Source organism: Phalangium opilio, unplaced genomic scaffold, assembly GCF_054372755.1.
Source record: "Phalangium opilio isolate 3A_F unplaced genomic scaffold, DU_Popi_V2 ptg001170l_1, whole genome shotgun sequence".
Classification (NCBI taxonomy): domain Eukaryota; kingdom Metazoa; phylum Arthropoda; class Arachnida; order Opiliones; family Phalangiidae; genus Phalangium; species Phalangium opilio.
The window spans coordinates 10,974,712-10,992,235 of NW_028324255.1; the positions used below are offsets into that span (position 1 = coordinate 10,974,712).

At 39.9% G+C, this 17,524-nt stretch overlaps 1 protein-coding gene and 1 long non-coding RNA gene across 2 annotated transcripts; both read left to right on the forward strand.

Moving 5' to 3' along the window:
- Window positions 1-279: 279 nt before the first annotated feature.
- On the forward strand, window positions 280-969 carry LOC149587242 (uncharacterized). The gene is made up of 3 exons (XR_016380320.1): window positions 280-622; window positions 687-836; window positions 914-969. It is a non-coding gene; the product is annotated as an uncharacterized LOC149587242 (long non-coding RNA).
- Window positions 970-11,786: 10,817 nt separating this feature from the next.
- LOC149587243 (uncharacterized) lies at window positions 11,787-16,182 on the forward strand. The gene is made up of 5 exons (XM_089863542.1): window positions 11,787-12,185; window positions 12,257-12,990; window positions 13,062-13,201; window positions 13,292-13,851; window positions 13,933-16,182. The coding sequence occupies exons 1-5, from the start codon at window positions 11,787-11,789 to the stop codon at window positions 16,180-16,182; spliced, it is 4,083 nt and encodes a 1,360-aa protein (XP_089719668.1).
- Window positions 16,183-17,524: the final 1,342 nt, after the last annotated feature.

The window sequence follows — 17,524 nt, forward strand, 5'->3', positions numbered from 1 at the left end:
TTAAGTCTCATTGTTACCTACCTACGGCAAGGTAAAATGCTTATGTATATACAAGGTTAGGCATCATGGTAGGGGCGCCTATGGAGCCGCCTGTTGCTTTAAGGGTCTAAACTACGAGAAATAGGCTTGGGACCCTTGGCTAAGAAACCCACATATGGCTTGGGATCCTGTACTAAGAAACCTACTTTAGGCTTGGGATCCTGTACTAAGAAACCTACTTTAGGCTTGGGATCCTGTACTAAGAAACCCACTTTAGGCTTGGGATCCTGTACTAAGAAACCCACTTTAGGCTTGGGATCCTGTACTAAGAAACCCACTTAAGGCTTGGGATCCTTGACTAAGAGACCCACTTAAGGCGGTCATATAAGTTTGGTATTAATCCATTTAAAAATATGGTATATTTTATGAGTAACCTGGAGGATTGGCGTAGTTCATGAGCAGCCTAGAGGATTTGTGTAGTTAATGAATACCCTAGAGGTTATGCGTAGTTCATGAATACCCTAGAGGATATGCGTAGTTCATGAATGCCCTAGAGGATTGGAGTGATTCATGAGTAACCCTACAGCATTGGTTTAGTTCATGGGTAACCATGGAGGACAAGGTCAACGAAATTGTAAACAAGGTATGAAATAGTGATAATTAGTTAATGGGGATAATCGTTGAGGTGATTTATTGTGGTTCTTCAGAAAATACGTCGGCAAATATATCTCAAGGCTTATCCTTAGGCTTAATAAAGGTGAAATACAACTCTGAAAACGTTAAAATGGTTGCGTCAGATGACTGAGATCTGGAGCGGCAACTGTGGGTTCATGTAAAGGCGAACCACTGAACAAAGTGTAAGTGTTGCACCAAGTTTCATAGGTTTGGTGAAGAATGGAGCAATTTTGTATAGCGTACTTTAAAAATGTATTAGGTATGGCGAAGCGGAAATGGCTGAATAATCGGCAACAATTCAATAGTCCTAGACGAAAATCCCCTTTTTTCGGCTAAACGCCGCCGAGGTGATTTTGAAAATGTTCCTGTCGGCGTTATCTGCCGTTGGTAACACTGCAGCGTCCTCAAAAGTTGGCCAACGCTCAAGCGGAAGTTGGACTTCGCCGCAATTTATCGAATAGAACTATAGTTCTAGCACCTTCAATGTTATGGGAGCGGCAAGTAGAGCAATACAAGGGCGGGCTGCATAGCGGTCTAGCAGTGGAAATACAGAAAGGAGAAAAACTTAACGCCAAGAGGCAGAGTTTTCCTATTTTGTGGAACTGGAGTCGTCTTGGTCTTTGTTATCTGAAACGTACAGCGCCAATACACTTATGTAATAGTTTCGAAAAAACGAAACTTTATGAACTACGCCTCATCTACCAGGTTATTGCTTTCTTTCGGACGCTATGAACCAAACATTCATCCTTAAAAAGTCTGAAGAAGTTTTTAATATTAATAGTCCTAATTTGATTGTGGTTTTTTCCCAAATGGGTTTTCCCAGAGCCTTTTTTCCCACATGCGCTGTGGGTTTTTATGGCTCGAATTAGCTTGTATTATGACATGAATATTTGACATCCATTGCATCGTTCGATAATGCTATTAATAAATTTATTCGTGGATAGCTCAGACGTCAGAGTGAAAAATCCACTCACAATTTAAAAATAAGTCTTTTAATATTAATAATTCAACTGTGATTATGGTTTTTTCCCAAATGGGTTTTCCCAGAGCCTTTTTTCCCACATGCGCTGTGGGTTTTTATGGTTCGAATTAGCTTGTATTATGACATGAATATTTGACATCCATTGCATCGTTCGATAATGCTATTAATAAATTTATTCGTGGATAGCTTAGACGTCAGAGTGAAAAATCAACTCACAATTTAAAAATGTTTTAATATTAATAATTCAACTGTGATTATGGTTTTTCCCAAATGGGTTTTCCCAGAGCCTTTTTTCCCACATGCGCTGTGGGTTTTTATGGCTCGAATTAGCTTGTATTATGACATGAATATTTGACATCCATTGCATCGTTCGATAATGCTATTAATCTGGGTGCACGGCAGTGCACCCGCCAAGTTGTCGTGCACTACAAGCAATCCTTTACCCGAAACATTTCAGCCTCATTTTGACCCCCTCTTAACTCGGTACTGGGGAATAGTACACCACTCATATTTGCACCTCAAGGGCACAGTGTTAATCCTAAGAAGTCCTCCAACTTCCAGCTTTCTAACTCATTTGGTTTCTGTGATAATCCTATGTGAAAATGACACATTATGAGACTGACTGACTGACTTACTGACTGACTGACTGACACATCATCAAAACCTCTAGGGCATTTCCGGTGGTGCTAGAATGATGAAATTTGGCATACTTGTACCACTAAGCATACAAGCAAAGGGAAAAGTCCCAAAAGCGGGAGTTTCCCCCTTTTAGCCCCTGAAATGGGGGTTTAAAATTAGAGTCATCATCTTAACCTCTAGGGCACTTCCGGTGTTGCGGGAATGATAAAATTTGGCATACAAGTAGGACTTAGCATACAAAGAAAGGGAAAAGTCCCAAAAGCGGGAATTTTCCCCTTTTAGCCCCTGAAATGGGGGTTTAGAGTTAGAGTCATCATCTAAACCTCTAGGGCACTTCCGGTGTTGCGGGAATGATAAAATTTGGCATACAAGTAGGACTTAGCATACAAAGAAAGGAAAAAGTCCCAAAAGCGGGAATTTTCCCCTGTTAGCCCCTGAAATGGGGGTTTTATAATTTATATCCCCTCGTAATAGGACATTATAATTTAATTTTTTCGTCTTTTAATATCAATATTTTTTACTAATATGATTCTTTCGTATTATTGCAAAATTTATGTTTTTTACATAATGTTTTAGTAATTAAATTTTTTACTCATTTCCTTTTCATTTCGTCTGAAATGGTTCTAAGCGTGTTTTGATTCATTTAGTTTTTCTTAAATCTATTCTGTTGATTAAAAGTGTTACTTGCCACAATATTGTGTTCTTCGAATAGAAATACGGTTAACAATTATCACAGCCTGAGAAAAAAAAAGAAAGTTGAATGCAAAAAGTTGAAAAAGGCAAAGCCAAGTAAAACTCTTGGAAAGAACAAATAAAAATCTAAAAGTACAAATGTTTATTTCACTTCATAATCCTACTTCTATAAATCTACAAGAACATGCACGTACAAAAAGGAGTGAAATCTCACCAAAAACATCTCTGTAAAAATATGCCAAGTTGTTTGGCCGTAAAAAGAAGTGAGATCTAAAATACGGCCAAGTTATTATCTCCAGGTGAATCAACATTTTATTCGACTTAAAACTTCTCAAGAATGTTTTTCTGACTTGGCCATTAGCATTCCAAACTTGCATTTTTCTTCTTTGCACCCGTGAAGGTTAATAACTGAAATTACAAGTTTAACCACAAAGGCTTATCAAGAATATTTAACCAATTTGATTTAATATTTTAATTTCGATATATTTATTCGTGGATAGCTCAGACGTCAGAGTGAAAAATCAACTAACAATTTAAAAATAAGTGTTTTAATATTAATAATTCAACTGTGATTATGGTTTTCTCCCAAATGGGTTTTCCCAGAGCCTTTTTTCCCACATGCGCTGTGGGTTTTTATGGTTCGAATTAGCTTGCATTATGACATGAATATTTGACATCCATTGCATCGTTCGATAATGCTATTAATAAATTTATTCGTGGATTGCTCAGACGTCAGAGTGAAAAATCAACTAACAATTTAAAAATAAGTGTTTTAATATTAATAATTCAACTGTGATTATGGTTTTTCCCAAATGGGTTTTTCCAGAACCTTTTTTCCCATATGCGCTGTGGGTTTTTATGGTTCGAATTTGCTTAATGTTAAATTATACTGAAGGTTCCAATATATAATGTTAAATAACTATTCAATGTTGTATATAGATAGAAACGTTGAAGTATTATAAATACTGTTCTGTTAATGGTTTTTCAATAACCTTTTGTTCCCATATGTATTGTGGGTTTTATGGTTTTAATTAGGTTATATTTAACTTTTACTGTACAGTTTAATGTATTATGTTATTTATTGCTTTGTATATATTGAAGTATTGTTGAAGTGTTATAAATACTGTCTTCTGAGCCTAATGTACTTTCAGAATGTTATGGTCTTGAATTAAATGAAAAGTAAATAAAGTGAACGTTAAAATATATGACATCGTCCCTATATCAGTAGCGTCGCTAGGGTTTGAAATTTGGGGGGGCTAAATCTGGGCAAACTAGTTATTATAAGAACTTAATAAAAAAAAATTGCATAATGGGTTCATTGGAAAATGTGTAGACCTTTAAAACTATCCGTAAATTTGTGTCAACGTTAAATTTTTCGTATTTTAAAGATATACAACCTTTTAATGATAAAAACGGAACCGATTATAAAGGATTTTCACTCGTCTTTAGTTTATTTTTAGTTTTGGTTAGCTTTTAGTCCACACTATTGGGACTCCCTTCGAAAGAACATGAAACATTTTACTTGTCTCCATCTATTCTTTTCTTCAAAATTGTACTGTTTGATATTGAAATTCATCTCTGCAGAGATGAAACTTAACGAATCTATCATTATAATTTTTTATATATTGCTACAGAATTTTAGGTTGCTAACAGCAATTTTTGGTAGGGTTTACGGATAATTTTGGGGGGGGGGCTAAGTTTGGAATTTGGGGGGGCTATAGCCCCCCCAAAAAAGGCCTAGCGACGCCACTGCCCTATATTATGTGGTTTGATATGCTCATGGTTTCACAAGAAATATAAGAAAACCAAGATCAGAAGAAGATTTTACATTTTTGAAGAGACTTTTCTTAGAAGCCTAGCTTATGTGTGATTGGGTTGTGGCTTCCATGTTTTGGGGACATTTGCTTTTTGTGTGGCGAGGTATGATTCAGCTTTGATATGGACAAATGTTACAAATCATACTGGTAGACTAAGAATACGGTTGAGGTATAGCGAGAGAGTAGAGTTTCCACAGCAATTGAGAGATATTGAAAAGGCTTGAACAATTGACTATTTTAAAATTGAATTCCTGCACTTGCAAAGAATTAAAAAAAGCGATAGATGCATATATTTAGGTTGTTTAAGGGGTAGTGATAGTCATCTCCACTCGGAGAGGTAATATTTTGGCTTTCCCAACTTGTATTAGCTAATTTTATTCTAATACGATGAGATCGACTATTTGACAAATTTTTGGTTAGTTTACTTCTAAAGCGATCGTCAATTAAGGTAAAGGATGACCCTGGATCAAGGAAAGCGTTAAAGTGTAGTTTACCAACAGAAAGAGCAATCCAAGCGAGTGGAGGTGGGCTGTGGGCCTCTCCTAATATATTCGAATGTACGGGATATATTGCTGGTTGCTGGTGGGTTTTCCCGTGTTTTTCCTCCCGGATTTGCCGTTTCCCTTTTTACGACGCTTAGGTTTTGGGCAATTGGGTTTTATATGGCCTAACCGCATCCATAACAAGTTGGTTCAAAGGGCGCGGCCTCGACATTGAGAACTTGACTAGGTTTTTCTGCAGATTCGGGAATCTGAGCCTGGACAGGAGAGAAACTTCTTATGGGATTAGGACAATGAAATTGGTAATGACCTTGGTCTTCGCAATTCATGCAAATTACATCTGGCTTTTTGGGACGCGCAGCAGCACGAGAAGTACTACTTTGAGATGTTCATGCACGTACATCTTGAGATGCGTGGTCTCTCTTTAATGATATTAATTCGCGCGCGCGCCTATAAGTCTTAGTAGCCAATTGTTTTTTAATTTCCTTATCTAAATTTCGACGAATCAAGGGCACTTGATCGCGATCACATAGAGGTTCTGATAACTTTCTCAAGAGCGATAACATAGCCTCACCATAGACAGCAGGACTTTCACCTGGCTTTTGATAACGATTATCTACCTGTTCCAAAATATGGTCGTCATCAGTATCTTCCTGATATTCAGCCTTATGGGCCTGAGCAAATTCAGAAAAATTTGGATAGGGATATTGGAGTTCAAACCACTCCAATGCTGAACCTGCTAACATATTGGGCACCCATCTTTTAACGAACAAAGCCTCTGGACAATCTCTACTAGCTAATATTTGACGTGCTTTCGTCAAAAATTCCTTTACACCCATACCAGTACTAGCACCTGAAAAATGGGGTAACGTAACCGCGGGAACCCAAGAACTAGGAAGTCCCTGACTGCTCGGATCGGGAAGCGCACCTGCAGTTGGACCAATGGACCCTTGACCCGTCATAACTGAGGTTCTACTAGTTCCTAATAAGGGTGGAACACTAGGGGTCGGCATACTCGGACCAGATGTGGCTACCAAAAGAGGTGTACCAGTAGGTGGTGTCAACTGGACCATGGGAGGCAACTGCAAAAGTGGTGTTGCTTGGGTTGTACCCAACGTAGGAACACTTTGGGTTACAGTAATTTGGGGTACAGTTGTGGTAGGCGGAATAGGAGGTGTTAATGTCTGGCGAGTCTGTTGTGCTAGAGCAAATTGATTTGTCAAATTGGCTACCTGTTGTGTTAAGGCTTGTATTTGCATTTGTATGGCGTGCATAGTGCGGTTCATTCCAGAGGTGACTGGTGGAGTTGAACCAGACGCTTTTGGAACAACGGATTGCTGCTGAACTAAAGCTGGTGGATTTGGCACGCTAAGGGTTGGTACCTGACCTGCTGCTAAAGGTGCAGTGTAACTCATAGTGGTCGAGGTGATAGCAACACATGAGGATACCATAGGAGATCTCGTACTTTGACTACTCTGCAGCGAAGTTGTTACAACTGAGCTTACACTAAACGAAACCCCGGTCGTGAGGCAGAGGGTGAAGGGGGGGAACTCTGTTGAGACCCAGCACTCGAAGCCATACTTTTGCGCTTAAAAATTTTTTGACGTGTAGTTCGTAAGGTTACTCGTCTTTTCACAGCGGTGGGCTGAAGCGATTGTTTAGTTCTACGATTTTCTAAGCGCTCTCTCCTTTGAAAATTTTTAAATTCTAAATAACAGGAGTCGCAACTCAAATCACGATTAAAATGAGGAGAGCAAGCTGCATGAGTCGGTTTGAAAGATGTAAATTCCATATAAACATGAACATGTAGTTCTATACAGCTTAATAACCCTGTGTATTATATTTTTAGCCTTTTCAGAACTTTGACCCTCAAAGTTATCACAGTATACTGCACTAATATACCTTAGGACACCTCCGTACCCTTACCCAAAGGACATACGTAATCTAAATAAATTCTAGGTGAAACTTAGATAAGTGCGAGATACAATAAAACTTAAATGGCTCAAGGCATAAAAATGTTTTCCTGGTTATTTCTGGCCACAATGAACAATATACGTTTCTTAATCTTAGAGAATGTTTACTTTTATCCTACATACTTCTGCGAGAGAGTCACCAAACTTAAGTGGATCCCGGACGGACCCCCATAATGAGACGTTTTTCTTAGTAGGGGAATAGAAATATTTTTAAATTTAACTAAAGGATAAGTCTAAGAATAGAAAGTCTAGGGAATTTTAAATTTTACTGTAAAACATACTCATTGGTGTTAATAATTTCGGGATCGGACTCAAATGCTTTAGTATGAATATCGTTTAATAAGTCAAAACTTTAATCAATCAATTTTAATGTAATAGTAAACACTCTTTTTAAATTTTAGAATTATATGGGATCAAACCCATGGTTTATTTTAAATATCAACCTTTGATAATCTTAGAGTCATTGTGACTGTTTTTAAAATATTGTTCGACTCACTGTGACCAAAGATCTTCAATGTTGGTTCCGGTTGTTTTCGATGCCGCGCATTTATCGCACTATTACCGCACTATTTCCGCACGGATAACTTAATATCGATTTGATATATTTTTATTTAACTTTGTCAACCGCGTAGCGCGATACGCATCTCTGCCAAGACATAATTCTGGCCATCTCGCTTCACGAAAATATAGGAGATCTTTCTTTACTCCCGCAAAGTTTGGCCATCCTGACTTGAAGAGTTACTTTTGATACTGTTTTCTAGAAACTCAATCCAGGTACCCTTATACCATAAGTTAATTATACCTCTAAGTACACAAATCGCTTCCACTTCTATGGCAATAGTGTTTGTCTGGCTCCCTTTAATGAAACCCTATACTCTCTCCGTATCAATTATCACCTCAACTTCAATACACAATTGTACTGCCTAGCCTAGCGTTTCTTTTATCCCTTTTAGAATGTTTCAGGACTGAAACCGCCTCTATCTCACGAGAGAGAGAGAGAGAGAGGGATTTGGGGTTGCTTAAGTAAAATTCGTTCCCCCCAGTGCCTGCCTATACGAAACGTAAAACTCTCCTTTATTCCACTGGATGATTTTATTTTTCGTCTCGACCGCTTGGTGGCTGCACCGCGACAGAAATTTTGAAATTTTCTCTCTTCGGATCTTAGCGCTATACGAGTTCTGACGTCACAGTAGCCTGCCAAAGATGCCCAGTCGTTCCCCGAATTTGTGTACTTAGAGGTATAATTAACTTATGCTTATACTTGTCGCTGAGCGACAAGATGATTACTAGGTAAGGAGTAGGCCTAGTGCTGAATATTTTTCGGTGTACCGTTCTGCCTGGTACGGCACGGGCATCAGATACACAATGATGCGTATAGATGTTTTCGTGGTCATGTTTTTCGGAGTCAGCTTATGCCTGACACGGTATAGCCGTCACACAATAGTGTTTTTAGGGTTTTAGAATTAAGAGTGTATAACACGAGTATATAAGAGTATATAAGCATTTGTGAGCCCATGAATTAAGATAAAACAAAATCATCGTTAAAACATTATTCTTGAAAAACGTAATTAAGAAAAAAACATGTTATAATTACATAATTAAGAAAAAACATGTTATACCCTTTTGACGCAAACTTGCAACTCGATTATAACTCATTCATTAGCTAGTATCGTTCCTAGAAAATTGGCATGTTGGATGAATGTTTTCATAGTACATTTAATTTTCCAGACACTACAATGGGAGTGAAATTGGGATTTCAAAACAACGAGGACTCCGAGTACATGAAAAGCATTTAATTGTAAGTAAACTATCTTCCCGTTTTGATAAAGGGAACGATAAGTCATGCCAACTAGAGAGGCAAGCACTAGCAGGCTGCAGATCATAAATATTTCTAAAAACCACTAGATTAAGCAGTGTCTTCATCATTCGTTTTATATATCCTCATTACTGGGTCAATTGGTTATTCAAACTCTTCCCAATGGGTAAACAATATTTTAAGGCCCTTGTTTACGCCAGAAATTTAACAATGAAGGTCAGTATGCAATGAAACAGAATCTTGAGATATTTGTGGGCTAAATTTCACTCATTCTTTTTCAGATCATTGAACAGAGAAAATCAGAGGTCTTGGCGTTGAAGAAACAACCCCCTAAAGATGTTTCCGAATTTAAACAAAAGGTTTCGCTTTTGGATCTCCTTTTGGATATGCATTTGAATGGCAAAGACTTCCTCATAGAAGATGTTCAAGATGAAGTTGAAGTTGTTCTTTTCGCGGTAAAATCTTTGTTTAATTTACACACCATTTAGAAGCGTACAATTTATTTTAATTTCTTAAAGGGTCATGACACGACGTCGCTCAATTTGAGTTGGGTATTGCTCTTGTTGGGACAAAACGAGTCAGCCCAAATGAAAGTGCACCAAGAACTGGACGAGGTTCTTGGTTCCTACAGCAGAGAGAATTTTACAAATAAAAAAATATATATATGTAAAATTCTCTCTGATCTTACTTTACGAGATTAGATGAAAGAAATTAGGAAAACATGTCATATTTCATAATAAGACTACACCTTCTACTCCTTGGTTCATACTCCCAGTGTTTTTCTTTGTGCTAAGATGTTAAGTAACCATATAAACCCTAATATGGTATTTTTGACAATATAAATAGAGGATCTGGGAAGTATTTCTCGGCATATCCATGCCTTTATTAGTTGTCCAGCGAAATCTGTTTCATTTTACATGCCAAGAACATCTTATAATATTTGTATTTCAAATGGGGTTTATCAATTTAATTTAGCTTTACTACATCTATATCTATATAAATCGAAATCCTGACTGACTGATTGACTGACTGACTGACTGATAATCAACGCCCAGCCCAAACCGCTTGCCCTAGAAGGCTGAAAATTTGCAGGAACGTTACTCATAAGTAGTAGGCGCGTACTAAGAAAGGTTTTTCCAATCCGCCGCCATCTTAAAAAATGGCAACCAGAAATGTAAAAAATCTTCTCTATGCAACAAAGTCCGCACGTTTCAACCGATTTCACAAATATTTAGTGCACTGGTTTCCCTTAACCTATAGAAGGGCTGAATGGTCTTTTGGGTTTGATTTGTTGCCATCTTTTCAAACGGCGGCCAAAAACTTAAAAACCCTTCTGTATGGAATAATGTCCGAGTGAAAAGAAATAAAAAATGTCCCGACGGGCTGACGGGCAACGCCGAGTGCCTTTGCTTTTGGGGTGTTACAAAAATATTAGTCATCAGTAAAATCTTCCCATTCTTTTTATCATTTTTATGTTCTTATTACAAGCGAGCGACGCCGCGGGTAACAGCTAGTTTATGTTTATTCTAAATGCAGATCTCTGCAGTCTGCATCTCTTGATACATATTAGAGTATTTCTTGATTCTACACCTTCTTTGGATGTCTTATCGGTTCGGAATCAACCAAAGGTTAAGACACCCAAGGCTCGGGCTAAAAGACAAACCGAGGTAATCTCTGATACGTGTCTTCTATGAAGCTCTCTGATAGAACCTAATGGTTCAGAGTGACCCGAAACTTAAATACACGTTTAAATAAATTGTTATTGATTACTTTATAGAATTAAGAGTCATGAACGTAACTTGATTGCCGTAGTTATGAGGTCGGATAAGGCTATATCATCCATTCACTTGTGCTTATTACCACTGTTTGATAAACCAAATGTTAATATTACGGTTGAATAAGATTTAAGTTTAGGTGTCATGGACTACAATCTGATGCATAAATCTAAAGTTTACGTTGTAGGTACAATCAAATTTACTGGACCACCTACAATTCTATATACAAAAGTTTAAAATCAAGTGCATAGTAACTGTTTATTTTGGCGAAGATTAACCGTAAATTTTATACTCAACATACCGTTAATTTAATGGCAATTATTCATTGAAAATTATTTTTATTTAATCGTAGACTTAAATATGATAAAGCAGGGAATTTACATTCCTGCCAGTCATGTTTTTTGCTATCGTTTTGCATTGTTTTTTTAATGTAAATTTGACACTTATTTTCACTGTCGTACTACTGGCAACAAGCTGCCGGTAATTTGACTGTAAATTTTACCGTAGTTTCTTACAGTGTATATATTAGACTATCTTGAATAGAAATTTTTAATGTTTTAGCTTTGGGGATTATTGACACAAAGGGGGCGTTGCTTCCTAGTTTCCAAATAAGATAACGGGAGTCGAATAAATTATTATGTACCGCGGCTCGTAACCTGTAGAATGAGAAATGAATTAGAGAAATAAATACTATTGTAATTAGATTGCGTGTTACGATATCTACACACCTAACAAATGGCGACGGACATAGGATACGGACTATCGCGCACAAGTCGAGCTAAGTAGCAGTAATCAAATAAAGTAATAGGCATAACACCACGACGCGTACCAACATCGTGCCAATGTCACAAACCGTGGCCCCGCAAACATAATCAAGTTATCCCGTGCGCCCACCGCGTAAAACATCGCAAGACCACAAACAACAACAACATCGAAAATGACGAAAGTACAAACTGCCATAGGACAATTTCCGTCTTTCAATCCAGACACCGACAAATGGGTGATATATTCGGAACGTCTAGAACTAGTGTTCCTCGCAAACGGAATCAAAGAAAAACCCACTAGCGAAGCCAACGCCATACATAATCGAGAAGTCCAAGAACAGAAACGGGCAATCCTCCTGACGGTCATCGGCACCGTCACATACACTCAACTACGGACCATAGTAGCACCAGACAAGCCACAAACGAAAACGTACGACCAATTGATGATCATTCTCTCCGCCCAATTTGAACCAGTCCCGAAGGAAATAGTCGAGAGTTTTAAATTCTACAAGCGTGATAGAAAACCAGGCGAAACCGTCACCGAGTATATAACCGCCATCCGCCAGAATTCTGTAATTTTGGAACAATGCTGAACCGAATGTTGCGTGATCGTCTCTTCTGAGGCATAAACGACGACTGCAAGCAAAAACATCTATTAGACATCGAAAACATCGACCTTGACAAAGCCACAGCCAAGGCGGTAGCACTAGAATCCATCGACAATGACATCCGCGTCATCAAAGGCCAAACATCCGACGACACAGCTGTCAACCGCATATCCAACTCCACTCAACCGAACTACGGGTCACGCCAATTGCACACCGCTTCCCAGCCAAGAAACACATCCCCTAGAAGTCATGCAGGACACTTCAAGCACAAGCCTTGCATAAGATGTACGAGCACAGGGCATCCAGGATGGGAATGCCCGTATAAGGCGTACGAATGTCGGGATTGCCACACCATTGGTCACTTATCGAAAGCATGCCGAAAGAAACTCATTCACCGCACGACCCGCCCCACAAGGGGACGATCAGAATGGCGACGATACCCGACAAGCGCGAACCACATTGCGCACACGCCGGATGCAGCATACAACATTAACAACGTCGAGCCAAATACACACTCGCCTGAATACGACATATTCACTTTACACGAAGAGCGAGAACCAACACCCACGACAAACCATCTCGCAAACGCCATCTCAGAAAAAGACAGAGGCCAGCAGTCCACGTCCCGTTGGTCGAGAGTACGCATCACTGGACCACCGCCAATGGTAGAGATCACCTGTTCAGTAAACAACAACCTGATATCATTCCAACTCGACACCGGTTCGGGATACACCATCATGTCCGAAGCGACATTACGAACCCAATTGAAGTATGACGGACCATTGCAACCAGGGCCAGGACGCTTAGTCGCCTACACGGGACACGCCTTGGACATTTAAGGCCACATCGTCGTCGACGTCACGTACAAGGGCAAGACGCTCCAACTACCTTTGGTGATAGTTGGAGGCCAACGCCCCAGCTTAATGGGCCGAAAATGGATATATTCGGAGTTCAACATCATACCAAACCCACACCTCGTGGTACAGCGCATCGAACCAAGCGAAAACACCTTGAAGGAGTTACTGGAGAAACATAAACAACTCTTTTCACCTGGTATGGGTTGCTTAAAGAACGTGAAGGTCAAGTTACACATCCGAAAAACGCCCCAGTACCGAAGTTTTTCAAAGCTCGATCTTTGCCGTACCATTTGAAAGAGGACGTAGAAGACGAACTTCGAAGATTGGAATCAGAGGGAATAATAACCGCAGTGGCGTATGCGGATTTTGCCACACCCATTGTGCCTCTCCGCAAGAAAAACAACACCGTGAGGCTATGCGGAGACTATAAAATTACTACCAACAAGATAATTGACACGGAAATATATCCACTACCGAAGGTCAACGACATATTCGCCAAATTAGAGGGGTGCAAAACGTTCGCCCGAATCGACATGCGGAACGCGTACAATCAATTAGAACTCGATGACGAGTCAAAGAACTACGTCATAATTAACACCACGAAAGGCCTCTACCACTATAACCGCCTTCCCTTTGGGGTATCTTCTTCTTCAGCCATCTTCCAAAGGCATATGGAACTCTTATTGCAAGATCATCCATGCTCACTTCCCTTCCAAGACGATATCCTCGTGGGTGGCATAGACGAAAATGACCTATTGAACAAACTGGGGAAGGTTTTTACAACATTTGAGGATGCCGGACTCAAGCTTAACCAAGAAAAGTGCCAATTCTTGAAAACATCTGTTGATTTCTAGGGCTATCGCCTCGACCCTGACGGATTAGAAGAAGAGAAGATCGCCGCCATCCGAGATGCCCCAGCACCGCGAAATGTTGAAGAGCTCAGATCATTCTTGGGACTTATCAATTATTACTCCCGCTTCGTTGCCAATGCGGCTACCATGCTTTCGCCATTATATGAGTTGTTGACCAAATCCACGAAATGGCAATGGGCTCAAAGACACCAAGACACGTTTGCCAAGGCGAAACAAGCCATACAGTCATCAGGTTTGCTGGTGCTGTTCGACCCGAGTAGAGAAGTCATACTAGCTTGCGACGCCTCACCCGTCGGCATCGGCGCCGTCATATCGCACCGAATCGACAACGTAGAGAGGCCCATCGCGTTCGCGTCGCGTACCTTAAACTCAGCAGAGAAGAACTACCCCCAAATTGAGCGCGAAGCATTAGCTATAATATTCGGCATCACACATTTCCGTGACTACCTACTGGGCAATCGCTTCACCCTTGTCACCGATCACAAGCCTCTCACTGTTATTTTCTCAGAAGATAAACCCGTTCCTGCGATGGCCGCAGCTCGCCTGCAGAGGTGGGCATTGATGCTATCTGCTTACAATTACAGAATCACGTACAAGAAAGGAAGCATGAACGGCAAAGCAGATGCATTGAGTAGGCTTCCTTTACCCACTCGAGACACGGAACCTCCTCTACCAACCGAAACAGTGTTCCTGATTCAAGCTATCGACCGCGGCCCGATTGATACCAAAGCAATGAGAAAAGAAACGGAGTCCGACCTGATTTTATCACCGGTTACCAAACATGTCATACACGGATGGCCGGACGACACCGAGTCGCTTTCATCGGAATTGAAGAAATATCATAGACGCTCAACAGACATATCAACCGTCAATGGCATCTTACTCATAGGCAACAGAGTCATCGTACCCGCAGCTCTCAGACGGAAAATAACGGAAGAACTTCACAGTACACACCAAGGAGTGCGTTCCATGAAAGAATTGGCCAGAGCAAAAGTTTGGTGGCCGGGCAAAGATCAAGATCTAGAGAAAACATCTAACTCCTGCGAAACCTGCAGGAAGCACGCACCAATGCCGCCGATGCAATTTTCACCATGGCCATCTGCCGCAGCACCCTGGCGCAGGGTCCACATAGATTTTGCTGGACCAATAGAACAAAAATACCTAATGATCACAGTTGATTCGTATTCCAAATGGATAGAGGTGGATATAACCAGTTCGACATCATCAGCGACAGTCATAAAACACCTTAGACAACACATGACTCGTTTCGGCATAATTCCCCTCTTAATCACCGACAACGCCACGTGCTTCACGAGCGGAGAATTCCAATCCTTCGTCAAAGACAACGGTATTCGCCATCTCACCACAGCGCCGTATCATCCCGCCTCTAACGGCCAGGCGGAACGATCGGTGCGCACGGTGAAAACCACATTGATGAAAATCACCGGCGGTTCCACCCACGAGCTCAATCTTATTGACGAGGGTCTACAAAAACACACAGTGGGATCGCTAGAACTTCGCATAGCACGTTTCGTAATGAACTATCGAAGAACGCCCGTAAACGGCGGGCCATCACCAGCGGAAATGATGCTCAATCGACCAATGCTAACACGGCTGGACTTATTTCATCCATCGCAACTCGTATACCCTAAAATCAACACAGAAGAACTTGGGCTCTTAGGAAAACCCGTACACGCACGAAATTTCGGCCAAGGTGATAAATGGATCCAAGGTGTCATCACCAAGCAGCTTGGTCTCTTGATGTACGAGGTTCGAACAAAGTCAGAACTGACAATACGAAGACACCGCAACCAATTGCGTTTCCTTGCAATTGTCGACACATGTAGCACCAAGGCGCCCGTTTCATCACCTGAAGGATCGACGAAACAGAACTCGTCGCAAGCGGCCAGAAATCCCGCGTCCTTTATCAATATCCACCTAACAAAACAAAAGTCTAACGAACTTAGTGATGCCACGACAGAAGCGCCAGCATCGCTACCACCAGACGAGCAACAACAAGAAACCACATCGACAAGCTCCAGTTCAGTTCAAAGAGAGTTGCAAGAAAAGGTACCTGGTCCATCCAAACTAGCAGAGGTCATACATCCACGCGATCAATCCCGAATCAACGAAGGGTCGCAACACGCGTTTGCGGATACGCCACGTATCGAGCCAAGGAGATCTACTAGAAAAAGAACATTCCGCAACATCCTGGACTATACGGAACTATAATTAACTTCATATTATTATTATAAAAAAAAGGAAATGATGTTATGTTTTAGCGTCTTAATGTTTTTTATACAGTAGCAGGGCTCCCACCAAAATCTCAAAAATAAATAGGGGAAAAAGGGACTTTTCACGATAAAAATAGGGTAAAATAGGGACCTAAATTCTAAAATTAAGAACCAAAAAGGGACCACTGGTAAAACAAAATGATATCTATTCTGTGAACATATCACAAACAGTTAGGAACCTATTATTCTTTTCTATTTTTTCGACAAAATAGGGTATTATTTCTGACTTTCTTTTGTTTATATTCTTATACTAAGGGAGCGGTAGGTAAGACTTGATACTGGCTCTAATGTATAAGGAACGTTTTTTTGATTAGAAGTAACTATTTTCGTATCATGTTTACTGTTTTTTAAAAAATCCACTGAACTAGAATTTGGACCTTTACAGGGTTCGTACAAAATTTTTGGAATGAAATTCCCTGACTTTTCCAGGTTTTCCCTGACTAACTTGAACAAATTTCTCTGACCATTTGCAATAACGTACATGGCAAACATATATGAAAACCAGTCTAAATTCAGTCGAATAATTTTTGAACGAGTTGTTATTGTTATAAAAATTTGCCAATTAATTCGTTTAAATTTACATTAAGTAAATCATAAATAACCAGAGCGAGCGAAGCGAGCTCCGCAAAATTTGGGGCTCTGGTCAAATCTCAGACAAGACATTTTCAAGTCACCCTTATACTTTTTCTGAGGTTTATAAAAATAGGGTGATTTAAGGACCGAATACCAATTTTAGGGTAGATTAAGGACCTTGTAGGAAAATAGGGACTTTAGGGACTTTTAGGGACCTGGTGAGAGCCCTGCAGTAGACATATATATATATATATATATATATATATTTAATATTTTAGCTTTAGGGATTATTGACCAAAGGGGGCGTTGCTTCCTAGTTTACAATTAAGATAACGGGAGTCGAATAAATTATTATGTACCGCGGCTCGTAACATATGAGAAATGAATTAGAGAAATAAATACTATTGTAATTAGATTGCGTGTTACGATATCTACACACCTAACAGAAATGCATATTTTAACATTCCTTCATATTTAAGTAATATTATTTAAACCATTTCTATGCATATTTGTACCTAAATTTTTTAATATGTTATATGATATTCATGTCTGTCTGTTTGGCGACAGCCTCCTCCTCCATTTGGATGACGACATCCTGGGGGGGGGCGTTCTTTGACGCCCCCTCTCCTTTCTCCTTGCCCTCCTCCTTTTTTTCTTTTCCAATAATATAAATAGGCTATTAACTATCTTTATTGAATTTAGACTAT